Source organism: Chionomys nivalis, chromosome 19, assembly GCF_950005125.1.
Source record: "Chionomys nivalis chromosome 19, mChiNiv1.1, whole genome shotgun sequence".
Lineage (NCBI taxonomy): Eukaryota > Metazoa > Chordata > Mammalia > Rodentia > Cricetidae > Chionomys > Chionomys nivalis.
This window is the reverse complement of record NC_080104.1, coordinates 11,529,160-11,556,866: the sequence shown is the minus strand read 5'-3', so window position 1 is coordinate 11,556,866 and position 27,707 is coordinate 11,529,160. Positions and strand designations below refer to the sequence as shown.

The 27,707-nt window shown below is 49.5% G+C and overlaps 2 protein-coding genes across 3 annotated transcripts in view; both read right to left on the bottom strand.

Moving 5' to 3' along the window:
- Positions 1-273: 273 nt before the first annotated feature.
- Positions 274-9,487, bottom strand: Srf (serum response factor). Of its 2 annotated transcripts, XM_057751452.1 has the most exons (7): positions 8,581-9,487; positions 6,815-7,081; positions 4,869-5,130; positions 4,236-4,355; positions 3,203-3,394; positions 2,747-2,823; positions 274-2,571 (listed from the first exon to the last, which is right to left on the bottom strand). In XM_057751452.1, exons 1-7 carry the CDS (start codon positions 9,097-9,099, stop codon positions 2,476-2,478), a joined length of 1,533 nt encoding a protein of 510 aa, XP_057607435.1. In that variant the 5' UTR covers positions 9,100-9,487; the 3' UTR covers positions 274-2,475. The 2 variants fall into 2 exon arrangements, with proteins under 2 accessions (XP_057607435.1, XP_057607436.1); XM_057751453.1 differs by lacking the exon at positions 3,203-3,394.
- Positions 9,488-22,347: 12,860 nt separating this feature from the next.
- Ptk7 (protein tyrosine kinase 7 (inactive)) overlaps positions 22,348-27,707 on the bottom strand; it is a 64,191-nt gene continuing 58,831 nt past the window's right edge. The window contains exons 18-20 of the mRNA XM_057751487.1: positions 26,005-26,156; positions 23,908-24,086; positions 22,348-23,181 (exon numbers count right to left, since the gene is read on the bottom strand). Coding sequence (XP_057607470.1) covers positions 23,021-23,181; positions 23,908-24,086; positions 26,005-26,156 — 492 coding nt within the window. The 3' untranslated portion in view covers positions 22,348-23,020. The remainder of the gene's footprint in view (positions 23,182-23,907; positions 24,087-26,004; positions 26,157-27,707) is intronic.

Here is a 27,707-nt window from a genome sequence, read left to right as displayed (position 1 = left end):
TCCCACCACCCTATGACCTTTCAATGGTTTTTGTGTTCAGAAGTTTCCCAGCACTACCCAAACCCTGCGGTAGGTATTGTATTGTTAGTTCTTCCACTTTGACTTTCAGGTAAAACCACTGAACTGCCCTGAGCTGCTAACAAAACCATGCATAGCAAGAAAGTCCCTAGCCCAGATTTCTTCGATTGGGAGCAGAATTTAGGCGAGTTTGCATTCCCTCCTCCCTCCCTATGCTGCAAAGATCCCAAAGACACAGTCAAAGACCCCAGTCTGTGCACAAAAATGATACATTTATTGAAAGAGTATTTTTTTTTAATACAAAAGAAAGCTCTGTACATAGGATGTGACCATGTCCACTATTCCTGGGTCAACATCCCAGGGAAGTAGAAACCACTGATATACCCACATACACCCCACATTCACACAGACATTCACTCAAACATAAGCACACACACCCCAGAGCCACTTAGGAAGGGAAACACCAAGGGTTGCTGCACATATAAATGCCACCTCAATCCCGACAAGCAGGTTCTCCCAAGGCCACAGTCACACAGCACACGTTCTAAGCACTTTGCCTGATTCACTCACTGGATCTACCTTTTGAGGAGGAACTAACGTCTCCTCCTATGTGTTGGGGGAGTGGTGAGTGAGAGGTGGTGGTGGAGTGGACAAGAGCAGAGAAAGGGGCTGGGCAGTTACAGACCTGAGTCCCAAACTCCCCCACTCTGACCCCCTGATTTACCATGCCCCAGTCTTGAAGGCCACCCGAGGCCCCAGCTATTTCCAGGAGAAAGCCCAGAATGGTGGCATCCCCAGCTGGGGAAGACAGCAATGGGAATTAGAGGTTGGGAGGTTCTCCAACATGTCAGCAGATCATCCCCGGGATACCTAGGCTGTGCATAACCCTCCCCACCCCTCACTCAACCTCAGAAGCAGGCATGTGCCTACTGAGGGCAGTAGCAAGGGATTAACACTCCACCCCAAGTGCCATCCTGAAAAAGCTCCCTCACTGGAAGCAGGTGGTTTAGGCTGGCTCTGACACAGGGTAAAATACCCTCCCGCTATGCTAGCCCACCCTCAAGGTCCCCAAACAGATTCTAAGGGGGTGGGGCATGGCCCTGTACAAATTACATAAATACTGAGGTTACACTTAGAAAAATAAAGTCATTTTCTTCAAGGCTTTTTGTCTTAATTTAAAAAAGTTACAGTAGCTGCTCACTCCCTGGGAGAGCTGCCCATTTCTGGCTCTCCATTGCTGCACTCAGCACAAGAGCTGCTCCTATATGACCCCCATTCCTGTGTCTCCCCACCTCCCAGACCCCATCCTGCTCACTACAACTTGGGCCCCAGGTAGCTGCAAGTCTGGGGTAACACAAGACTGCAATGACCATGCTGTGGCACAAATGAAATCTCCTCTGTCTGACCCCCCCCACCCTGCCCCACTTTTGGTCTCCCTCTTCCTAGTCACAACCCTACAGGACAAAAGAGGCCTATGGTTGTGGGTCACCCTCCCCCCCACTTTGAGGGAATGGCCTGAGGGCCCCTCCCCCAGCTTTCTCCTGGAAAGAACCCAGGACATGGGGCGAACCCAGAATCTCCCCCATACACACTGGTGGACCCCAAGCTCATGGGGTGGCTGTCCCCAGGGGCCCAGCCAGCTTTAGAGAGCCTAAGGGCTCCCCAGGAAAGGGGAGTTTGGGCAGGGAGGGGGATGAGAAAAACGCCATTAAAAAAAAGTTAAATATTTTAAAAATATATATTTATAGATTTGTTTTCACTTCATCTCCTCAAATAAAAAGTTCAAAATCAACTTTTAAGTAAAGCAGCTGGGAGAAGGGGGAAGACAAAGGGGAAGAGAGAACGCGGGAGGTTCCCTCCAACCCAAGAGCGGCAAGGCAGGGCAGGTGGCCCAGTAACCTGTCCAGTGCACAGGCCCAGTCATTCGGGAGCTGAAGGGGGCAGAGGGTGGCAGCATGAGGGAAGAAACCCCCATCTCTCCCACTTGGCTCCCTGAGGGGTAGGGGCAGGGCTCTTTTGACCCAGACTGTGGCACACAGAACTAACCAGAGGTCACCAAAGAGGCTGGAGAGAGGGCCCCAAATGCTTCCTCAGAGGGGGACATTGCGCCCAGTCCCACAGAAGGCCTGTGAGTGGGAAGGTGAGCACAGTCCCACTGGGTAAGCGAATACTCATAGCAAACATTGAGCCAAGCTGGCAAGGGGTCTGAGGAGGGAGGACGGCTCTACCATCAACAGCATGACTGGTGGAGCAGGAAAGAGGGGAGGGTGAGGGAGGGCAGGTGGAGGGCAGGCAGGCCCATTTCTTTGGCTGGAGTGAGAGGGCATAGTCCTGTGGCTGCCCACTCCTCCTCCCTGCCCCCTCCTTCGGCCAGTCGATGTGTGTAAAGAAACCGTGAAAAGGCAACAATAAATAAGTGGTGCCGTCCCGTGGCGTCTGTCCAGGGTGGCGGGCGGATCATTCACTCTTGGTGCTGTGGGTGGCGTCCAAGTTCACCACCTGGAGCTCGGTGAGGTTGCTGCTGCTCCCAGCTTGCTGCCCTATCACAGCCATCTGCAGGGAAGGAGGAGAATGAGGAGGGAGTAGGGAAGACAAGCAGGTTCAGGCGCCCCCTGCTGGCCTGCCGTCCAACACAAGCCTGAGCAGAAACAGATGGGCCCCTTGGCTAGGGAAGACTGGCTGCGTGGGAAGGGGTGAGAGGGGGTGGCGGTCCACCTCACCCGCTTACCTGGTGAAGCTGAACTGCAGAGACAGGGATCTGCACGGTCCCAGAGGGTGCTGTCAGGAACACCTGAGGGACACCACCTGCATCGGAAAGCACGGGAAATACTCATTTTCGTGCTCAGGAGGATCTCTAGATAATGGAGGTGTGATATATATAAGTGACTGGGGAGCTTCAGACATGTGGCAAAGGATGTGTGCCCCAAAGTGTCTCATGCAATGCATGAGGGTGCCTGTAGTGCGAGGGTTTAAGTGTGCGTGAGTGTCCAAATGAACAAGTACAATTGTCCGGTGAGTGTGAGAATATCCAAATCTGTGTATTTGTGCAGGAATATAAGTGGGCGTTGGGGAGAGACATAAATAGGAGGGGAGAATGCATCTCAGTGTTGGAGCTGGGGCACATCTGAGTGCCTGTAGAAGGGAGAAATGATCCTACTGTCTTCAGCCCTGACCCTTCCCTCACCTTGCTCCTGGACCTGGCTGTGGGACACCTGCATGGTGGATGGTGCCTGGGAGAAGGCATTGAGCACGGTGAGGCTGCCATCAGCCAGGCCCGAGGTGGGGGCATACATCACTGCATGGGGACTAGGGTACATCATGTGGCCACCCACAGTTGTGGGTATAGACGACGTCATGATGGTGGCGGGCAACGTCACTGGAAAACACAGATACACATCAGGGAGCTGATTCCCACTGCTCTCTCTCATCCTGCCCCAGGAGTCCAGCCTCTAGGATCTGTGGACCATGCTCTGCATCACAACTTTGACAAAAGATTGTTTCTTTGTTCCCTGCCATCAACTGAAAAAGAGTCTGACGTATTCTTCTGAGCGGGATGCTAGGATCCGATTCTCTGTTCCCAGACCCTTCATCACAGCGATGGCCCTCTCCCAGGGACTGCACTACTCACTGCATTTCCACCTGCTCCTTCCTCTCCCCTTCCTGAACTTACACCTAACCAGTCCATCCTTGAGACAATCACGTCTCCAAAACCAACGCAGGAACCTTGTTAAAGTGCAAGTTCTGTCTCACTGGGTTTGAGGTAACACTGGAGCTTCTGAAAACCCCAAGTTCTTAGGTACTTGGGCCCTAGACCACACTGTAGTAAGTAAGGTTGGAACGACAGTAACTTACATGTGAGAGTTTGCTCTAATTTCTGAAATGACCAGAGACAGCTGAGGGAAATCACAGCCACTCAAGACCTGCAATGCCCTCCCATCTGGTGACGAATACACCAACTGCCTCTTCCTTGGCAGTGACCAAATACTTTCCCAGCGCTTCCTTAGTTCTTCCTTGACTCCACATCCCCACTGCAGCAGGGTTAAAACCCCATCCCCGCTCACCTGGCTTTTCTATAAACACAAGACCAAAACCCCAGTTCCTACTTTAGTAAATTCCCTTGGGCTCCTCAATACAGGAGCCAGACTGCTAAGCACCTTCTGCTAGACTTCTTGTGGGAAGGCAGGACATGGAGGGGAGGGGGTGACAAGGATTTATACCTGTCCCGCTGGAGGAGGTCTGCGTGAGGTCTGTGCTGCTGTCACGAGAGGGAGACGCTTGCTGTGGGGCCTGGTGCACCTGAATGGCCTGCACAGGAACCTGCTGGGCCACTGCCCCACCTACAAGACACAGTGTTTTACTTGGGCTCCATCCCATGCAGTTTGTCGCCTTCACCAAACATGCTGAAGTACTATAGTCCCAGGGACCCGCACACTGGTTCCCAATTCTATCACTTTTCCCTGGGACCTAAAAAGGTCCTTCACGTCCAGAATGAAGTGACTTCCCTCTTTCTCCTTGCTTCTGTCTTCCTCAGCTGACCCAGAGCTATATCCTTAACCCATCAAGGACATAACCTGCCCTCCAGTCACATCAGAGAAGCAGCAGAACAACTATCTCCACAGTGACAGAGGTCTAGGGATGAGCTAGCCAGACCAGACCAGACTGAAGAGCTCAAACTGCCTACCCCACCAGCAGGGATCTCACTGGACATAGGAGGATTCTCTTTGACTCTAACCCATGTTCACCTTCTCTTCGCAAAGAAAGAGGTCCTCCTGGGGCTAGCCCTAAAGTCACTCTTATAGTCTCAATCTGTCCCAGGGAGAACCAACCTCTCCCTGCCCCTTGTAACTCACCAGGCATGAGGGTGAAGCTGGTAGGCAGCTGCATCAGGCCCCCAGAGGAGACAGGACCACTGCCTGTACTCTTGAGCACAGTCCCGTTGGCACTGCTGACAGCACTGGGGCTGACGCTAGCAGACACTGGTGCCAGGTAGTTGGTGATGGGGAAGGAGGGGCCGCTGCTGACTTGCATGGTGGTTGAGGTGCTGGGTGCTGTTTGGATGGTGGAGGTGGTACCCGGCAGGTTGGTGACTGTGAATGCTGGCTTCAGTGTGTCCTATACCCAGAGTAAAGATGGAGCAGTGAACTTCTAAGACTTCATCCCTGCAGTAGCTTTGTGTGAATTGAGAACTCAGGCAGAAACTGTGTCTCAGTCAGCTAAAACCCTAACTATACCATTTACTTGCACCATGCGAGTCGTAATGCTGCTGGGTGCGCTGGCCTCAAGTCCCAACGGCTGTCTAGTCTCGGCTACACAGTGCAGCCTTGTCTCAAAGCTTAAAAACAACACCAGGTGTGATGGCGCTTGCCTTTGATCCCAGCACTTGTGAGGCAGAGGAGGCAGATCTGTGAGTTCAAGGCCAGTCTGGTCTACATAATGAGTTCCAGGACAATCAGGACTACACAGAGATCTTGTCTCAAAATATAAATAAATATTACAAACAAACAATGAAAAACTACAATTACTTAACTCGGAGGCTGTGAAGAAGATTAAGTGGGGTGGCATTCCTGAAATCACCCAGAGAGAAGCATCTAAGCTCACGTCAAGATCAAAACAAACAGTGAGAACTCCTGCGTGTTCTCCACCCCAGGGACCTGCACGAATCCCACTCATGGTCTGTTTTCAGCTCTGGCAGTGACTGTCTGGTGACCCTGAGATAATAACTTCCCTTTTCTGAGCTTTAATATCCTCTTCAAAACGTGAGAGGGTCGGGCTTAAGTTCTCTTCAAAAGGGTTCTCATGGTTCTGAAATGATGGGCTCTGTGTCAGGGATCGGGATTTTCAAAGAAAGCTCATGAAGGTTTGACAGTGATGCACTTTAGCCAAAGACCAACTACCAGGGGACTTACCCACAGGCACAGAAATGAGGCCTACACACACCAGAAAATGATTGCAGATAACAGATAAGTAAAACAAGGGGAAACCCGGAGTATTGACTCTCTCCTCTAAGGGCCTCTGTTCTTTGAGTAGGGAAGAAGCCAGGAGATGAGAAACAAGCCGCCAGGCCTAGATCCGACTTGATTCAAAAACCCGGGGTGGGTCAGCCCGGGATGTTTGCTAAGCAACCGGCCTCAAGGCCTTTGGTTGGTAGAGGCGTTGCTAAGGCAAACAGTGCCGCTTCCTTCCATTGGCCAGTTAGTTAAGCACCCGGAAGGTGGAGCTCCACAGACAGCAAGCAGGAAGACCCGCCCCTCTCTCCTTACCAGGAATAAGGGGGAGGTGGCGTAACTAGAACCGGCATCCTTAGTAGCAGGCCAGAGCTCTCCCTAACAGCCCAGGCCTGGGTATCCCGAACACCCGGGATGAGGCTCGCTATTATGGTAGTTCCTTGCCCAATCTGACAGCCTCTTGGCAACAGCAGTGGGTTCCCAGGACCCTAGATTCGGGGGCTCCCTTCCTATTCCCAGCCTGCCAGGAGGGCAGGGCTAAGCTACACCCCCGCCCCCAGCGGGGAGACAGCTGGCGGGAGGAATGCAAAGGCCTTGCCAGGCAGGCGGGCTGCGGGCGGGAGGCCGGCGTGGAGCCCGAGCCGGCCTTATATGGGCACGGAGGCCGCCCGCTTATCTAGGGGGACGGCCTCCTGTCAGGAATGGAGGATGGACACCTGTCTCCTAGGATAAGGACCATTAACCTGGTCCACTCCACATCCCGAAGAATATCTGTTTACCTGTACTAGGCCAAGAAAGGAAAGGGACCTTCTTTTCTTCCCTCCCTTTCACGGGTGACCCCAACAACACACCTTGGTTTCCCCACTGCTGTCAGATTCCGACACCTGGTAGGTGAGATCCGGCTCTTCAAAGCCAGTGGCACTCATTCTCTGGTCTGTGGTGGGGTCTGAGCGGGGTGGAGAGTCTGGCGAGTTGAGGCAGGTCTGAATCAGTGCCTTGCCGGTCTCACTGGTGATCATGGGCTGCAGTTTGCGGGTGGCAAAGGTATACACATGGCCTGTCTCACTGGCCACCAGCAACAGCACCTGTGTCCCTGTCAGCGTGGACAGCTCATAGGCCTGGGGAGTTGGGAGGGAGATGGGCAGGTCAGAATCTCCTCTCTACTTCCCTGGGGAAATTATGTGGTGATCTCAGCGATGACCTTCGCCTCTAGTGACTGGAGCAGGGTCCTATCTAGATATCTGGAGGTGAGCTGCCAGTGGCAAAGCTACCTATGTCCTTGAAGACGCTGTCCCATGGACTGCAGACACCCGAAGCAAACAGAAATAGTTTCCAGGGATTGAGCATATAACCTCGAGGGGACACAGAAAGACCCAGTTAGCTATCCCCTAACACTACCTGGTCTGCTCTTCCTCCTCACTGTCAGTGAGATCCTACCACGCTGAATTCACACATCACATTAGTAACAACAGTCATCTAAGTGTGCAACTGCCCATGCTTCCTGCCAGGACACTGCACAGGCTCTAACCTGTTGCCACAGCCAAACTCCTTTTGCCCTGTAATGCTATACTGCCCTTTTCCTTTGCCTCGGGATAGAAGGACAAGGGAGGACCCAAGGTACTTACTACCTTCTCCCAAAACCTGATCAAGGGTTACCGATAAGATAGTGCCCAAAACGATGAGACCAAGTTTGCAACAGATACTCTGCCTTGAGCCCAGGGATGGGATCCCCTGCTAAATTGCACAACCCACCTTGGAAGCTGTTCCAGCTTCTACAAGGAACAGATAACAACACTGGTTCCCAGGCTATAGTTCCTCTGCTTTCATCCCTTCCTGTATCTCCTAGACTCCAGAACAATCCCTTTCCTCACCACTTTTCACAGGCTATCGACTGGCAAAAGATAACCTCTACAGATCTTTCTGTCCCCAACACTGCATGCACTGATTCGCCCTAGAGCTGGAAACCCTACTTGTCCCAAAGAACGGTGATTCTGTAGCCAGTCCTGCGGGCAGCATGAGATTTCCAGAGAAAGCAGCGGAAGACACATGGCCAGGGCGGGACTTGGTCCCTGCTTGCCGGTCCTCAAGGCAGTAGCAGTTCTCCCGCCCAGCTTTCTTACCTGGTCCCTAACCCTGCCTGTCCTTCAAGCCCGCACAACTCAGCGATGCCCACCTTTCCTCCCACTCACGCTCGCTCACTGCTGTCATCCAACTCCTGCCTGCTCATCTCAAAACCTTCTGCTCCCTTTCCCACCGCCCTTCCCGCACACCAGGACACAGTGGATCGGCTGACCCCCGCGTCTGGTTATCCACCTTCCTGCCGGCCCCTCGTCACTCCTGCACTCCTCCAGGTCCCTCTTTCTCCCGCGCGCTGGTCACTCCCACCTCGGCGCCTTAGCCCTGGATTCCGGACGTTCGCAGCATCTCCCCTCTCCCCACTTTTCCCCGGCGGCCCCTCCCCTTTCGCTCGGCCCGTGAACAACCATCCCCTCCTACACACCTTCTGCGGACTCGCCGCCTCTCACCTCCGCCTCGGCTCTGTCTCGCTCCCGGGCTACCCTAGCGCGCACCCACCCTACGGGTCCCCCCGGGGCGCGCCAACCTCCGGCTCCGGTACCTTCTTCATGATGCCCGTCTTCCTCTTGCTGAAGGTCGTATAGCGCCGCAGCTTGTTGTCGATGAACTCCATCTTGATCTTCACGCGGCCCCGGGTCTTCTTCCCCGGCTTGGCCCCGCTCACCGCACCGCTCACCGGCCCGTAGCCCCCGGCGGCTGCCGCCGCTGCCTCGGGCCCACCGACCACCACGCCGAGCTCCATCTCGCTCAGGCTCCGCTTGAGGCCGCGCCGCTCGGCGCCCAGCTCCTCCTCCTCGCCGGACTCCGAGTCGCCCTCGCTGCCGCTGTAGAGGGCCCCGGCGGTGGGCGCCGGGGTGGGCGCCGCTGCCGCTGCAGCCTCCCGCTCCAGACGGCCCGGGCCGAGTCCCGTGCCGTTGCCGGGAACCCGGCCCCCGTTCGCCCCGCGAGTCCCACCGCCGCCTCCGCCGCCCGGACGCCCCGTCGGGGTCCGGTTCAGGCTGCCCCCCAGGGCTGAGCCCCGGCCCAGAGCCGCCGCGGCCCCAGCTTGGCTCGGTAACATGGCGCTCAATGCAGGAGGGCGGACAGGCAAGTCAGCGAGGAATCGGGGCCGCCGCCGCCATCGGCTTCCCGGTTCCACCGGGCACTCACTCCCGTCGCTGCTAGAGCCGCTCTCGCTGCCGCGGCCGCCGCTGCGAACCCACGGCCCCTGCACGCCCGGGCCGACCTGGGCCCTTACTTTCCTGCCCCTATGGCCGGGGTTGCCCCAGGCCGCGCGCAGCGCCCCCTGTCCGTGTGCTGGGGAGGCGCGCCCTGCGGCCGTCAGCGTCCCCCGGGGGGCAGGGGCTGCTGGCCGCGGCCGAGACCGCGGGTGGAGGGGGCCGGGACCACGCGCTGGCGGCGGAGGTATCCCCCAACCCTTCCCCCCCCATATAAAGAGATACAATGTTTCCTTTTATGGCGAGGCCGCTCCTTATATGGTGAGCCCCAGCGCCCCCGCCCTATTGGTCCGCGCTTCCGGCACCTCTGCTCCCCATTGGCCCGAAGGGGACACTTATTTGCATAGACATACCGAACTCACTGCTGTCATCCCGCGTCAGACCGCGATTCCGAGAGGGGCGGGGACAACTCCTTAAAGGAACAGTCGGGGCGAGTCAGCTCCTCCTCCAAGGGGTGAAGCGTGGTGGAGTATTGAGAGAGGCTGGCACCGGGGAAGCCTAGGAGAGGACTGGAATACTGGCTCGCCGGGAAGAGGGAACCCCTGAGTGGATTGGGGGTTGGAAGCAAATGAGGAAAAATACTCCCTAATTCCAGCGAAGGAGTGTAGGAATAGACTGGAGCGCTTCCATCACTTCCTGGGGAAGGTAAAGTGGTTGGAGCCAAGGGAGTGTGAGTGTTTAGACTCCTCCAGCCCAGCGGCTCCACTCGTCCCATCCCGCCCCCCCCCCCACTTCCCCTTCTCTCCTTTCAAAGGATCAACACTTTCCCACAAGTCTATCTGCCAGGTCACATCTTTCCTCATCCTCTCCACTGGGGGGTCTTTGGCACACATCTGGAAGAGGAGGAGGTACAGAGACGGCCTCCCATCCATGATGGGGGCAGGGCGGAGAGCGAGAGGTCAGTGAAGACTTCCAGCTGCCGGCTGCGTTGAAAGGGGGTGTTCTAGAGGATACAGCACACCCGGGCCAGTGCGGATAGGAGGAGTACGGAGAAAAGACGTAAAGGTTAAGACGTGGACGTTACAAAGCCCACGTTAAGGGTCCGAGAGTCTTGAGTCTTTGCTCCAAGATAGAGAAAATAGCTTGAATGCCTGTTACTGAGATTACTCAAATCTGGCTGAAGGGGATGGTGCACACATTTAATTCCAGCTTTTCCTGAGGTTGAGGCAGGGGGATTGCCCCGAGTTCAAGACCAGCCTGACCTATGTAGTGAGTGCCAAGCCAGCCAGGACCACAGCAAAACTACTCAAAAAAAAAAAAAAAAAAAAAAAGGTATTGAAATATGAAGTCTATCTGCCTTTTGGTAGGCCTGTGCTGGAAACAAGAGACCTGGTCCATCTCTGGCGTTGTTTACCCATCCCTCAGGTTCTGAGTACAGATTTAACGGGGGTGGGAGGAAAGGAAACCACATGGTTGCCCCAGCTAGTTACATGGAGCTGCCTGTCGAGAGTTTCCCCAGCCCATGAATGAACATCCTGGTGTGTTCAATGGCATGGGTTTCCTTTAAGTGCCCTTGGGAAGAAGATAAAGTGATTGGTTCGTTATACTGGTCTCAGCAAAAGTATCGAACAAACAAGTTAGCCAGATGGAGTGGCTGCAACGCTGAGAAGGCCAAGGCAGGGTCACCAGAAGGGTGATCGTGGGTCCAAAGGCTAGTCTTAGTAATAGACTTAGAAATAGACCAGCCCACGAGATTAAGGATTTTGGTAATGGTTCACCCCCCACCCCCACACACACACACGAGATTAAAGACCTAGGTGACAGGTGACGGCTCAGTCAGTGAAATGCTTGCTTAGAAAGGATGAAGCATGAAGCTCTGAGTTTAAGCCCCAGAACTCACGTCAAAAAAGTCAGCTATAAATTAGGAGAAGCAGGTGGCGCACACCTTTAGTCCCAGCACTTGGGAGGCAGAGGCAGGCAGATCTCTGAGTTTGAGGCCAGCCTGGTCTACAGAACAAGTCCCAGGGCAGCCAGGGCTACATGGAGAAACCCTGTCTGGGGGGCAGGGAGCAGCTATGGTGGCACATACTTGTATTGATTTCAGTGCTGGGAGGATACAGGCAGACACCTGGGGACCCCGGTCATTCAGGCTACCTTACTTGGCAGTTGAGTGAGAGACAATGTCTTTAGAAACAAGTCTGAGTTGGTGACATGGCTCAATGGGTAAAGGCCAAGCCTGAGTTCAACCCCTGGCACAACATGGTGGAAGGAAAGAACCAATTCTTGAAAGTTGTCCTCCGTCCTCGCATAAACACTACGCACACACACAAATAAAATATAATAAATTTAAAAAAATAAAAAACCCACAGTGGGCAGCTCCTGAGGACTGGCAATCAAGACTATCCTATGGCTTCACACCCTCTCCTAGACATACAGAAACAAAGAGCAAAGTGAAGTATTAAGTATCGAAGTCTCAATCCTCACAGGCTGGTATTGAACTTACTATAAAGCTGAGGGGGACGTTGGACATCTCCTCCTCCCCCACTCCAACCCTCTAGTGCTCCCAGAAAGAGCGGGAGCCACCACACCCAGCTGCAAAAACCTTCTGCATGGGCTGGGTATGGTGGAGCATGATGGTGCACCGGTCTGTGAGTTCCAGACCAGCCTGAGCTACAAAGTGAGATCCTTTCTCAAAACACACACGTGTGCACACACGCGCACACACACACACACACACAAGTATAAACCAACCACTTTTGTTTCAAATATATACAAGTTGAGCCATATAGAAGTGCTATTTTATAGGTCAAGAGGGTATAAAATTGTTGATTTCATCTTTATGTTTGCACTGGGTGACAGTGTTCATTGCATTGCTTATGATGAATCACAGTCCAAACCATAGAAATACCAAGAGATTTGTGAAAAAGTATGTTTATACATGCACAGACAATATAAGTTTAGTCACTAAATCACTGAAAACAGGAACTAGGATCACTCCTGGCTCCCATTTCCCCTCTAATTTGCTCCACAGGTACTTAAACCTAGGAATGCATTAGCTTAAGAGGCAGAATAGGTCAGATACATAGATTCTGGAAGGATTCATGGGCCACAGATAGAGTGGGGGTGGGGGCATGGAGGTGGGAGAATGTCAGGAGCCATTTTCCCAAAAAGTATAGTAGGAACTATTGTCCTAAGGATGTTTGCGGAGAGCCCCACACCCCAACTGTATTGAGAACTGTTTGTTGGCGGAGCCCACTCCACACCCAACTATCTTGAGAGCTATCTGTTAGTGGAACTCGCCTCACATCCCAATTATCTAGAGAATTGTTTGTGGTTGGAATCACAAAAGGAACGATTCCACTTGCATAGAGAACACTAGGTGTGACGACTGGTGACCATTGCTGCAAGATCCCTTCCTGCCCTCGCCATGCCCCTGCCCCCATCCCAAGACACATTCCTCATTCAAGGGCTATATAAGCCACAACCATTTCACTAATAAAGTGAGACCTTGACAAGAACTCTGCTGTTGAAGGAGCTGAGGGCTGCGTTCTGCCACCCAGCTCCCGGCCGCCTGGCTAGCTTATGCCCCAAAATAACAACACACAAACTGTATTCTTTTAAACACTGCCTGGCCCATTATATCTAGCCTCTTCTAGGCTAATTCTCACATATTAATTTAGCCCATTTCTAATAATCTGCATAGCACCACTAGGTGCACTTACCAGGAAAGATTCAGCATGTCTGACCTGGTGGCTGGCTGCATCACGTCTGCCCTGGGGAGCAGCTGCATGGCATCTCAGCTCACTTCCTCTTCCTCCTAGCATTCTGTTGTTTACTCCACCCACCTATGTTCTAACCTATGAGGCCAAGCAGTTTCTTTATTAATTAACCAATGACCTTCCTCCATCACTCTGCTTGGTCTCCTTCCTCTTTCCTGCCCATGTCTTTTTCAGATAGCGCCTCTTCGGGACCCTGAAATAACTGACCTGCTAGGCAGGTTACAGTGGCGCCCGAACCAGGAACCTGAAGCACGCGGCCAACTATCAGACGACGAAGCACAGTCCCGGGTAGTCAACGATAAGAAAGAGAAGGTTCTGCAGGCTATAGGACTCGGACAGATCTGCAGGACGAGGTAGGCGCAGGTTCACTGTTGTCCAATAGACATGGGACAGTCAATTTCAAAGGAAGAAAAAAATTATCAGGGAGAGAGGAGTAAGAGTCAAAAAGAGAGATTTATATGTTTGCTTGCGGACTCAAAAGGGAGTCCCTCGAGATGTGAGAAGTAAGGGTACAATCCACACAGCTACACCTGCCAAGCAAGCTGGCTGCCAGGGCTAGAGAGCCTATGTCTTAACTCCCTGCCATACGGAGCAGAAGCTGCCAGGCAGGTTTGCTATAAAGGAATCTAGCCTCAAAAAGCTACAGCTTCAGGATAGTAAAAGGAGATTAAATATGCTTCTTATCCATTCTAAAATTTTGCTTCTTGGTCAAAAGTCTTTAGTTTGTAGGCGTATAAATTTATATCCAAGGTAGATTAATTTCAGTACTGTGGTTCTGTAGGAAAGTTTTAAAATCAAAGATTATAATACATTCAGAGGATTTTAAAATTGTTTAGGCTATCCTGAATTTTTATTTCTTTCTTATAAAGTTGAGGATTGTTCTTTCGAGTTCTGTAAGAAGTTTTGCTATAATTTTAATGAACATTTACATTAAATCTGTAGGTGAGTTCTGTGAGAAATGTCGCTATGATTTTATATTTATTTATTTATTTATTGGTTTTCAAGACAGGGTTTCTCTGTAGCTTTGGTGCCCGTCCCGGAACTAGCTCTTGTAGACCAGGCTGGCCTCGAACTCACAGAGAGCCCCCTGCCTCTGCCTCCCGAGTGCTGGGATTAAAGGTGTGCGCCACCACCGCCTGGCGTCGCTATAATTTTTAATGGACATTTACACTGAATCTGTAGATTGCTTTCAGTGAGATTGTCATTTTTGCTGTGTTTCTTCTACTTTCCCAAGAAAATAGGAGATCTTTCAAGATTTAAAGTTCTTATCATACAAGTTTTTCCATTTGTACGGTCCACTCTTGGATGGGAGTCGAGTTATCTCAGCTTGTGGTCCTTTCCTGCTGCCAGGTGTTGCTTCAGGGTGGACTGCTGAGACTCAGGCCTCTTACTAAATTTATCAAGGGCAGGAGTTATACTCTAAAAAGTGATGATGGTTAAAAATAAAAAACATTTTCCGCCTTCACAAGCAGAGATAACAGGACCCATCCTTCAGTTCTGCTTGCTTAGATTTACTTCAAGATATTTTATGATATTCATGGATATTTAAAAGGATGATGTCTCATTTATCCTAGGTGTAAAAGAGATACATTTGGGTTGTTTTCAGATTCTGGCTATGATAAAGTAATTCTGCTGTGAGCATAGCTGAGCACATGTCCTTATGATATGGTTAAACAATTTTTGTATTTAAGCCCAAAAGGGGTATTGCTGAGTTTTAAGGTAAATATTTGCCTAATTTAAAAAAAATAGTCATAATGGGGGGCCCCCCAATGCTGGGGAGACTCTCATTCAGGTCTCGGGAGGGCACGCCCCCCCCAGTGACTCAAGGGAGACCATCCTTGCTGTGGTCGCGGGGAGGGGGGGGGCTTTGGTTGGCAAGGGAGGAGTTGGCCCCAAGTGAGGGAAGAGGCCACAGCCCAGTGGTCCAGGAGGGTCATAAAAAATTCCAAAAATTGTCGGGCGGTGGTGGCGCACACCTTTAATCCCAGCACTCGGGAGGCAGAGGCAGGCGGATCTCTGTGAGTTTGAGGCCAGCCTGTTCTACAAGAGCTAGTTCCAGGACAGGAACCAAAAGCTACAGAGAAACCCTGTCTCGAAAATCAAAAAAAAAAAAAAAAAAAAATTCCAAAAATCCAGTGATGGTCACAAGGGGACAACTTCCTGCCTCCTGGGACCACTCCCAGGGTCTTGATCAGCTAGTTCCTAAAACAGTACAATGATAATCGCAGGGGGGAGGCTCCCTGGCTTTGTCCTCAGCTGGTTCCTGGGGCAGGGTTGCTAAACCGGCTGGCCCTGGATTTTTGATTCTTCTCTTCCTGCTGGGGGAGTCTGGATTTATCCAGGTCTTTCAATACTATATATGATCCAAAAGTGGCTATGCCAGTTTACACTCCCAGCAATGGAGTTTTTTCTTTACCCACATTTTTTTTTTTTTTTTTTTTTTTTTTTTGGTTTTTCGAGACAGGGTTTCTCTGTAGCTTTGGTGCCTGTCCCGGAACTAGCTGTTGTAGACCAGGCTGGCCTCGAACTCCCAGAGATCCGCCTGCCTCTGCCTCCCGAGTGCTGGGATTAAAGACCTGCGCCACCACCGCCCGGCTACCCACATTTTCTTAAGCATAAATTGTTAGTAGTAATTTTTAATCTTGGCCATTTTTACAAGGATAAGATAAAATCTCAGAGTTTTGATTTACATTTCTCTGATGGCTAAAGGATGGAGCATTTTTTAAGTGTCTCTCAGTCATTTTTAAGTTCGTCTGTTGAGAGTTTTCAGTTTAGGTCTGTAACAAATATTTTTATTGGATTAATTTTTAATAACTAATTTTCTGAGTTCTTCATATGTTTTTGGAATGGGTTTATGATAAGTAAAGATCTTTTCCCACTCTATAGTCTTGTTATACAAAAGTTTCTCAGTTTAGGAGATCTAATTGTTTCTCCCAATGTTTATGCCACTGAGGCTGTGTTTGAGATGTGGCAAAGTGTACTTCTAAATTTTTTATCTGTGAGATTCAATATAATTTTTATATGCTGAGGCCTTTGACTCATTTAAACTTGAGTTTTGTAATGGGGATGGATGAAGATCTATTTTCATTCGTCTACATGTTGATGTCTAATGAGGCCCAAATCATTAGTTAAAATGCTTCCTTTTTCCATTTTCCTATCTGCAAGGCAGACTTGGAACTTAAGAGGAGGATAGCTTACAAACTTTTAATTAGATATTCAATGGTTAAGCCCTAGTTATAATATCCTTATTGAAAATATTGAGCCAATAGGTAAAATTCTTACAAAAAAACAGTAAGCCAATTTCCAATAGAAAGCTTATAAAAGCTGCCAAACAGGTAAAGTATAAATCACAGGTAAAGTATACAATAATGTATAAGTACAGTATATTACAGCCATGGCGAGTGTGTGTATTAAATGTAAAACTTATTCTACAACAGTTTTATGAGAAGACAAAATGCTGTTTATGGCTAAACCTTCCCACTTTTGCCAGTTAAGATATTAAACTCTTAATTTAAAACAGTAGCCTGTCTGGTACAAAAGGACAGGATAAAATCTGGAAGATGGTTTGACAGAATATTGACTATGATCAATGTTTTTTTTTTTAAAAATATTTATTTATTTATTATGTATACAATATTCTGTCTGTGTGTATGTCTACAGGCCAGAAGAGGGCACCAGACCTCATTACAGATGGTTGTGAGCCACCATGTGGTTGCCGGGATTGAACTCAGGACCTCTGGAAGAGCAGGCAATGCTCTTAACCTCTGAGCCATCTCTCCAGCCCATGATCAATGTTTCTTATACTAAACAATAGATTTGTTGATAATTTTAAGATTGATTCCTGGACAATTGTATTTGCTCAATCCAAAGACAAGAATAATAATCTTTTCCCAGATGATCATTGCTACAATTCACACACCTGTATTTTACTAATTACAGGATTGTTATAGCTAAAAATCCCTTAAAGGATTTTATGTTAAATTTTGCAAATGGCTCTTCCAATAAAAGAACTGCATATATGGTTAATAAAAAAAAATTTTGTGGAGCATACCAAGACTCCTTGAAAGCAACTTATAAAAGTTGCAAACAGCCGGGTGGTGGTGGCGCACGCCTTTAATCCCAGCACTCGGGAGGCAGAGGCAGGCGGATCTCTGTGAGTTCGAGACCAGCCTGGTCTACAAGAGCTAGTTCCAGGACAGGCTCCAAAGCCACAGAGAAACCCTGTCTCGAAAAACCAAAAAAAAAAAAAAAAAAAAAAAAAAAAAAAAAAAAAAAAAAAAAGTTGCAAACAGATCCTGATGCAAACGGATCTAGCATGATGACACCAAGCTGACCTTTACTAAGGCAAGGTAAAAAAAAGCCCTTGCAATGCATTATTAAAAAAAAAAAAAAACCCAACCTATATATATATTTGGAGTCGAGGAGATGTTTGTGCTTTTCTTCACAGAAAATAAAAATAAAAGCTGGACCTGATGATGTCATAGCTGCAAACATCCCATAAAGGAGTTCGAGGAGAAACGAGTTGGAGAGAAATCCTTGATCCAGTCTTTTCTGCCCCCATGGAGAGGAGTGCCTGATAGCAGGACCTGCTATGCCACTCTGCAGGGTGTCATTCTGCCTCCAGAGAGTCCAAAGGGCTGAGATAAGTGCCAGGATGTGCTTCAGGTAGCTGACTCCAGCTCACCTCACCCAGGAAGCCCACCTGCCCTGAAGCACAAACGCTGAGCTGCTTCTGCAGTCTGCATTCTGTTTGCTTTGGAGCTAAGATGCAGAGTAAACATCTGATTGTTTTAATCTTTGGGACACAGAACTCATTTTGATTAAAATATTAACCCCTCTTCACTTAAGAAGGGGGATGATTGGGATTCTGACTGTTGCTCAGAGACTGGAACTGGTGGTGTTTAATAACAACAAAGTCTGTCATTGTACTTTTACTGGAATTGACCTAATGATATTTGTAACTGCTTATAGATGTTGGAAAAGGTTTGACACATGCTGTAAAGTGTTTAGGTTTAATGCATATGTTAAAAATTTTAGATTTTGATCCCTTTACACTGCCCTAATTTTTGGCAGGCAGCACTCATAATCTTATGTTGGAGTAGGCATTTAGGAAGGAGATATACCATGGGCCAGACTAAAAGGTGTATACTGGGTTTGGAAGGTGCCCTTTCTTCTTGTCCGGAGATGGAGTTATTGGTGCCCAAATTATATCTTTACTCAACCTATATGTGATATCTTTTACTTGAGGAGCTCCTCGAAGTCTTTTCATTAATGATTCACGCAGAGACCCAATGACGGGAGTATTGTGGAGCCCTCCCCTGAACAGCACATCATACAGAGGCTGTACAGGCCAGCTCAACATGGCATGGTGTCAGGACGAGGATCGCCCTCCACATAGCCTAAGACAGGGACCCTGCGGTCAAAGACCTCCTTATTTGAGGAGCTCCAAGGAACCATTGCTACTTATAAGGCACCCCTCTGTTCCCAGGAAAGTAAAATTGTTCCACCACCTGAGAGGAGGGTCTCTCCTTGTCCCAGTCCCTTCTCCTTTAGTTCTGACAGTGTGGTTAGACTCTGACCTGGTGCCCTCCACTTGATAGCTGCCTGCCCTTATAAAAGGAAGGGGGATATGTCAGGAGCCATTTTCCCAAAAAGTATAGTAGGAACTATTGTCCTAAGGATGTTTGCGGAGAGCCCCACACCCCAACTGTATTGAGAACTGTTTGTTGGCGGAGCCCACCCCACACCCAACTATCTTGAGAGCTATCTGTTAGTGGAACCCGCCTCACATCCCAATTATCTAGAGAATTGTTTGTGGTTGGAATCACAAAAGGAACGATTCCACTTGCATAGAGAACACTAGGTGTGACGACTGGTGACCATTGCTGCAAGATCCCTTCCTGCCCTTGCCATGCCCCTGCCCCCATCCCAAGCCAAATTCCTCATTCAAGGGCTATATAAGCCACAACCATTTCACTAATAAAGTGAGGCCTTGACAATAGATCTTGCTTGGCCTCGTTCCTCTTTCCTGCCCATGTCTTTTTCAGATGGCGCCTCTTCAGGACCCTGGAATAACTGACCCACTAGGCGGATTACAGTCACTGGGCAGGTTTACAGGAGAACCTGAAATCCACAGTAGCCCCACTCAGCTTCTAAAGAATTTTAAGTCCTATACTGCAAGGCGCTACCCCACCATATCCACAGTGGAGCAAGGCGGTACCCCATCACATCCACAGTGGACCACAGTGGAGCAAGGCGGTACCCCATCACATCCACAGTGGGAGGTCCTGGGAAGAACCCTACTCTGTCCTCGGCTTTCCTTCCAAGGAGCTGCTTTCTCCTGGGCTACTGTGTTGTGTACCAACCTACTTAGGATGACTTCATCCACACTGCCTTTTGTCCCCACTGCCTTCCTAGAAAGGCAGATTCTAGAAAGCCGTGGTGCAAGCACTAGCAGTACTTAGCTCTAGACTAGGTCTGGGACAAAAAGTACATTGTACTTTATATACACTGTACCTACCACCAGTTGGTTTCTAGTCAGAATTACACTTTTACCTATTTTCTGTTACGTTCAAGCAAAACTCGAGAAACAAAGCAGAAGTGAGTTAAATGGGTTTTGATGTTGGCTACACACACAAAAAAAATCAGGGTTAAGATTTTGAATTGGGAATGGCGACACATGCCTGACATCCCAGCACTTAGAAGGTAGAGGCAGGAAGATCAGAGTTCAAGAGCAACCGCAGCTATGCAGTGGGTTGACGATCATTTTGGGGCCACACGTGAGTTCCTGTCACACACAAACTAACAATACTAAAGTCAGTTACTGAAGTCAGTTTTACCTCCAAATAAGGCTGACTTTCCTAACACTGGAGGCTTCAGAGACAGTGTGTGTGTGTGTGTGTGTGTGTGTGACACAGAGTTGGTCCATGAGGTAGTGGTCACGGAAGATCCAGGAGCTACCTTCTTCTTTTTTTTTTTTTTTTTTTTTAATGTAGCTGATATGTGGATGTTCTCTGTGTATGCCTGGTGCCATGGAGGCCAGATACTCTAAAACTGAAGTTGGAGATAGTTGTGTGCAACCAGGTGGGTACTGGGAATTGCCACCAGGTGCTCTGGAAGAGCAGCCAGTATGTGCTCTTAATGGCTGAGCCATCTGTCCAGTCCTTGGCCTTGATCCTGGCCTCTACCAACCAGATTCTAGGATTACAGGAATGTATGTATCTCCATGCTTAGTCTATGGCTGGAGCTCTAACAGGGTTTCATGCATGCCAGGCAAGCACTCTATCAATGGAACGCTCTTTTTTTTTTTTTTTTTTTTTTTTTTTTTTTTTGAGACAGGGTTTCTCTGTGGTTTTGGAGCCTGTCCTGGAACTAGCTCTTGTAGACCAGGCTGGTCTCGAACTCACAGAGATCCGCCTGCCTCTGCCTCCCGAGTGCTGGGATTAAAGGTGTGCGCCACCACCGCCCGGCAGGAACGCTCTTATTTTTGTTTTCTTTGGGACAGAGCCTGGTATGTAGCTCAGGCTGGCCTGGAGCTCACAATTTTCTAGCCTCTGCCTCCTAAGGTACTTTCCAAATATATATATGTATACATATATCCATAATATATACACTCTAGATATTCTTTACATATATATATTTTTTACATATATATATACACACACACACACACACAATTTGTGTATTATCAGTGTTTTGCCTGAATGTATGTGTGCCGTTTGTGTGCCTGATGCCTGAGGACAGAAAAGTGTAGTGATGAGGCGGTGAGCTGCGTTCCTGCTGCCTGGCTCCCAGCCACCTGGCTAGCTTATGCCCCAAAATAATAACACGGAAACTGTATTCTTTTAAACACAGTGATGGAGGAAGGTCATTGGTTAAAAAATAAAGAAACTGCTTGGCCCTCATAGGTTAGAACATAGGTGGGTGGAGTAAACAGAACAGAATGCTGGGAGGAAGAGAAAGTGAGCTCAGACTCGATAGCTCTCCTCTCTGGGGCAGATGCGATGAAGCTCCGACCCAGGATGGACGTAGGCTAGAATCTTCCCGGTAAGCGCACCTTGGGGTGCTACACACATTATTAGAAATGGGCTAGTCCAGGTGTGAGAGTTAGCCAAGAAGAGGCTAGATATAATGGGCCAAGCAGTGTTTAAAAGAATACAGTTTGTGTGTTATTTTGGGGCATGAGCTAGCCATGCGGGAGCCGGGGCGGCTGGAACGCAGCCCGCAGCTTCCACTACAACACAGTTTGGCCCATTAGCTCTAGCCACTTACTGGCTAACTCTCAAATCTTGATTAACCCATTTCTATTAATGTGTGTAGCACCACGAAGTGGTGGCTTACGGGAAAGATTCAGCATGTCTGACCTGGTGGCTGGCTCCATCGCATCTGCCCTCACTTCCCTTCTTCCCAGCATTCTGTTCTGTCTACTCCACCCACCTATGTTCTGATCTATCAGGTCAAGCAGTTTTTTTTATTAATTAACCAATGAAAGCAACAGATAGACATATGACCTTCCCATATCAGAAGAGGGAGTCTTGTTCCCTGGAACTGGAGTTACAGACAGTTGTAAGCTGTGCTGTGGGTGCTGGGAACTGAACCTGGGTCCTCTTCAAGAACAAGAAACATGGGATCTTAACTACTGAGCCATTTTCCAGCTCATCTTTTTTTTTGTTGTTTTTCTCAAGATTTATTTTTATTTCATGTGCGTAAGTGTTTTACTTTAATGTATGGAAGTGTGTGCCTGGTACCGTTTTACCCCACAGGTGCCAAAAGAGGGTGTTAGCCTCTCTGGAACTGGAGTTACAGCCAGTTGTGAACTGCTGCTTATGTGGGTGCTGGGAACTGAACCCAGGTCCGCTGCAAGAGCAGCCAGTGCTCTTAACCACTGAGCCATCATCTCTCCAGCCCTGGCCTTTCTAGTTTTAAAGGGACTCAGAGCCTGCTTATGTCATTAACCCCTTTTTCTGTTTTCTTTGATAATCCCCCATTGTCCATCTACATCCCCTGAGTGTGGGGACCAAGTCACCGGCAAAGAATAAGCGGCTGTCACACAGGTTAAGACAGATCACAAAACATCTGGAAACTGGAAAGCAGGGTCAGTATCTACTAGCCAGTCCTGTCCACACCCGACTAGATGAAGTCACACTGCCCCTTCTCATCAGCGAAGAGAAGAAAAAAGAACATCTTTCATGAGCAAAGGAAGTGGAATCTTACAAACAGACTGTAAAAAAGGCTTCTTTATTGAGAGCAGCGAGTGTAAAAAAAACAAAACATAAAACAAACAATAACAACAACAATAAAAGTATGAGGCAGGGGTGGCCCACCCTCCCCAATTCCTCTAGGGTTCACCCAGACCTCCCCATGCCCACCCACCCAACGCTGCAGTTACATAAAAAAGCCGCCCACGGTGCATACAAAAAGGGCGGGCTATATAAGTGTCAAAAGCCCCTGAACACTTCATCTGCCAGGCACTTGGGATGAGGAAAGGAGATGGGGGCACAGGTCTGGTTAGTGTGCACAAGTCCACAGTGGGGAGGACTCAACTGCTATGTCCTCCACAACCTGCTAGATCCCCCAGGTGGGACCCATGAGCCAAGCGGCCCGTTGGTCCGGTGTGCCCGAGCTATCCTGGAACTTGCGTGTATAAGTATAGTAAAGAAGTTCCCCAAACCTAGCTCGGCCCAAGCCCAGCCCTCCCTAGGCAACATTGGCAGATGAGGGGCAGAGCTGGACCCGGCCAAAAGAAGTCTCAGACCAGAAATCGGGGTTACCTGAGGCACCCATACTGTCCCTGATGAGGAAAGGGGTGGCAAAGAAAGATGCCCAGTCCAATGTCTTAGCCATTCAGCCTGGGTTTGCATCAGCCTCCCCAGTGGCTGAGGCAAAGAACCGCCTAGGCACTGCCTGCCCACGACAATGCTCTGTGCTTGGGTAGGGACCCCAGGCCAAGAAGGACAGGGTACTCTCGTCCATCATGCTTCAGGCTCCCCTCAAGAGATGCTCTTCCCTGTCCATGCCATCCTGAAGCACAGCCTGAAAGGCTTCCTCACTGCTTGCTGTCTGCAGGGCTGTCTCCCAGGGTGCTGGCGATCTCACTGAAGGATGGTCGGTCCTTGGGGTTCAGGGCCCAGCAGCGCTGCATCAGCCGATAGAGCTTAGAGGGGCAGCCTTCAGGCTGTGGAAGTCGAACCTTCCCAGCCTGCAGGTCTGCAGGGCAGACAGGAGGCAGAATGTTAGCGTGGATGGTCAATGATTTCTCAATACCTGCCAGAGTGTGCAGTCCCCCCAGCAGCCATGCACGGGTCGCTGCTCTGGGGAGTAGTGGTCAATGACTGGTGGGTACCACATTCTAAGGAGTATGGCAGATATCGCATAGACAAAGAGATAACCTTGCTCCCCAGTTCACTCTGGTGGAGCTGAAGTGACTGACAGAGGCACTGAAGATAAGTGTTATTTGCTACCCAGTATGAAAGTATCCCAGTAAGTTAGTTTTGTGTTTTGTAGAACTGGGGAAGAACCTAGGGCTTCTCATATTCTAGCCAGGGTCTATCTCTTCCCATTCAACCTGAGCCTGCTTCTCAGTATTTTTTAAAACTACTCTGTTTGTTTGTTTGAGACAGGGTTTTTCTGTCTAACTCTGGATTTCCTGAACTTGACTTTGTAGACCAGGCTGTCCTCGAACTCACAGAGATCCTCTTGCCTGTGCCTCCCTAGTACTGGGATTAGAGGCATGCTCCACCACACCTAGTTAAAAGTACTCATTTATTGGTGAGCCTTCTAACTGGCCCATATTTACGTGCTTTTAACTACTGGAGACGTCAGATCTTCCTAACTGATAAGTAGGCTCAATAGCCCTGGGGGCTGAGCAAGCAGAGGTGGGATGGGGAAGATGGGTCACATCCAGAATCATCTCTCAGGAACATGGCTACTTACCTGCCAGCACTTCATCATCTGCCTGTCCGCCATGGGGCATCTCTCCGTGAGTGAACACCTCCCACATCAGCACACCGAAGGCCCAGACATCAGACTTAGTGGAGAAATCGCCCTCCAGGATGGCCTCTGGGGACATCCAACGCAGAGGCACCCAGGCCTGGCGGAAGTGGTAGTACTCACTGAAGCAGAGAAGCAACACAGGGAAGCAGGTCAGAGAGGCCAAGGCTGGCCTGGCCTCATCTCAAACTAGGCCTCCCCCAACACCGACTTCAAAGGAGTCAGCAATGCGTATGCTGGATCAACTCTGGACGTGGATCCATTTGAGTGAGGTTTGAAGGTTTAGAAATTCCATTAAGAGGGGCTGGAGAAACGGCTCACTGGGTAAGAGCACTGGCTGCTCTTCTAGGTCTCAGGTTCAATTCCCAGCACCCACATGGTGGTTCACAACCTCCACGTCCAGGGGCCCAGCTCAACTCTCTCTTCTGGCCTCCATGAACACAAGATACCACACTGGTGCTCAGACATACATGCAGACAAAAAAGCATCATGTAAAATAATAAATAAATATTCCTTTAAGAGGGGTTGGAGAGATGGCTCAAGGTTAAGAGCACTGGCTACTCTTACAGAGGACCTGAGTTCAATTCCTAGCACTCAGATGGTGGCTCACAGTCATCGCTACCTTCAGTTCCAGGGATCTGAGAGCCTCTTCTGACCCCGGGCACTAGGCATGTACATAGTGCATATATATACATGCCAGTAAACACTCATAAAAACGGGTAAATATAAAAAAAAAAAAAAAAAAAAAAAGGAAAAGCAAAACCCAGGCCTAGTGATATAAGCCTTTAACCACAGCTACTTGAAAGGCTGAGGCAGGGGGATCATGAGTTCAAGGAGTGCGTTCAATGAGACAATCAGTGTCAGTCTGAGACACTTAGCAAGACCCTGTTTCAAATTCTTAAAAATTGATGGGGCTGTGTAAGATCTTGAGTTTGATCCCCAACACTGCAAAAAAAGTAATAATAATAATAAATATTGATAATAATAAACAATAATAAATAAAAATTTAAAGTAGAAAAGGTTTAATTAGTAATAAAGTAAGACCAAAGCAATAGCTGGGCACATTGGGGTGGGCTGTACCTGAGGTGGCTGGGTACCCCACAAAATGGCATATGTAGGCAATCTAGAGCATCTCTGACTGTGGTGGCTAAGCCTTCAAGCTCAGGCTATACAATAACAGCTCCCGAATTCAAGAACTCACAGAGGGAGCCATACGCCATATTCACAGTTAATGACATTATGAACTAGCTATAAAAAATTCTCTCTCTCACCGAACCCTAAAACCAAATTGGTTCCAGGATTATAATACTGGAGTTTTGTTTTGTTTTGGGGGTGTGTATGTGTTGTTTTTTGGGTATTGTTTCATTTTTTGTTTTATAAGACAGGGTCTCACTGTGAAACCCTGGATGTCCTGGAACTTGTTCTGTAGACCAGGCTGGTCTCAAACTCATAGAGATCTACCTGCCTCTGCCTCCCGAGTGCAGGCGAGTGCAGGGTGTGCGTCGCCACCACCTGGCACACACACACATGAAATCACTACAGGAAAGTCATGGGCTGGAGATATGGCTCAGCGGTTAAGAGCACTGGTTGCTCTTCCCGGGTTCAATTCCCAGCAATCACATGGCAGCTCACAGTGTCTATAACTCCTGTTCCAGGAGATCCTCACACAGCTGTACAAGTAGGGAAAACACCAATGTGCATGAAGCACAAATAAATAAATTATTTAAGTCATATCCAACAGCGACTTGGAGCCACTCTGGCAACCTGTTGTGCCTTTACAGAGAGGATGGCTGCCCCTGCCTCTCAGCACCCACCCCACGTTTCACCTTTAGAGAGGGGATGGTTAGGCTCTGCCACCCCTTAGCACCCCCTCCATTTTTCATCTTTAGGAGAGGATGGTTAGGCTCTGCCCGACCCTCAACACCCCCACCTTCACTTTTCGCAGTGCAGCCATGAGCCCTTTGTTCCCCCTTCATACTGTATCTCTCCTCTGTCCCCTTCTCTCTTTGGAAGGAACCAGCAGCCCCCAGGCCCTTCTACCTGTTGTATACGTCCTTGCTGAGGCCCAGTGCTGACACCTTCACCTGCCTCTGGGCGCTGACCAGACAGTTGCGAGCAGCTAAGTCCTTGTGCACAAACCGGTTGTTGGACAGGTGCTCCATACCCAAGGCCACCTGGGCACACAGGGCCACCTGGTGAGAGAGCGAGCAGCTTGTCAGAACAGCTCAGGACCAGGGATTAAGGGAACCACCATGGCAAACCCTTGTCTACTTCTCCCAGTACCCCTGGAGTGCTGTTTAGGAAACCCCACACAACAGCCTCAGCTGCCTTCTCCAGAAAATGGGCTCTATTACCTGCTCCACGAGGTTCAAAGGTTTATTACACTAAGGGGCTGAGGAAACGGCTTGGTGGGTAGTGCCTGCTGGGCAAGCACAAGGACCTGAGCGCGGATCTCCCTGGCCAGCTGGGCTAGCCAATCAGTGATCTCCAGGTTCGGTGATAAGAGTCTGTCTCAAAAACTCAGGCTTGATGGATCAGGCCTCAGTTCCAGTGCTCAGAGGCCGAACAATGCATCAGCTTCCCTGGAACTGAAGCTACAGGCAGCACTGATGTCACTCAGTGTCGTCGGTGCTGAGAGCCAGACTCAGGTCCTCCAGAAGAGGAGCAAGCTGCTGAGCCATCTCTCCAGCCCTGCATCAACACTTCAAAAGTGCACGGCTAATGGACTGAACAAACACTAGGCAAGCACTAAATGTTATATACAACAGGTCCTAGTAAAATATACCAAGACTGGCCAAGACGGGATTTAGGCAAAAAGACAGACTCCAAGAGACCTAAAGACTGCTCCCGGAGGAAGGGACAATGCTGGATCGGCTCAGCAGGCAAAGGCACTTGCCACCAAGCCTGATGACCTGAGCTTGATCTCTGGAACCCAAGTGGAAGGAAAGAACCAACTTTTTCAAGGTGTCCTCCGAACTCCGCATGCAGGTGTGCGTGCAGATGCAGACACGCACAGAAACACCAATTATAAATGTTTTTCAGAAGAAGGCTCAAGGCTAGAGAAATGAGATGGCCCAGTGGTTCAGAGCACTGGCTGCTCTTGCAGAGGATCTGAGTTCAGTTCCCAGCACCAGCGAGGTAGCTCAGGACTGCCTACAACTCCAGTTTCAGGGGACCCGATACCCTCTTCTGGCCTCCACATGCACACATAAATACATGCAAACAAAATACCCATGCACATGAAGATAGATAAAATTTATAAGAAGATGTATGCTCCTATCACCTTGTCGTCCCATCTAAATAGTGAAAGGAAACGCAAGGAGACACAGGGGCCCTGTAGCGGCTGTGGGGTGGGTGGCTCTGCAAGGCGCCTGTCTAGTGTTCACGAGACTCAGTCTCAAGTCCTTCAGCCATTAAGGTGCTTCAGAAGGTAGAGAGAGGTCCCCAGAGCCTATGGTGGGGGGACCATGGCACATGTGCAGCTAGTCACACGAGTATACAATAATAACAACAACAAACTTTTGAAAGTGGCAATTAAATATGCACGAGTAACAGAAAAGTGGAGGGGTCCCTTTGACCTGTGGACATTACAGGACATGTGACTGGCTACTAGCTGCGTCTTCCCTGGCACAAAGATTCACTGAGGACCCCCAAGGGGAGTCATCAACCACAATACAACCACGGAGGAATGAACATGAGATGATGGACTAGTGCGGTGACTCAGGGGTTAAGGCAAACCTGAG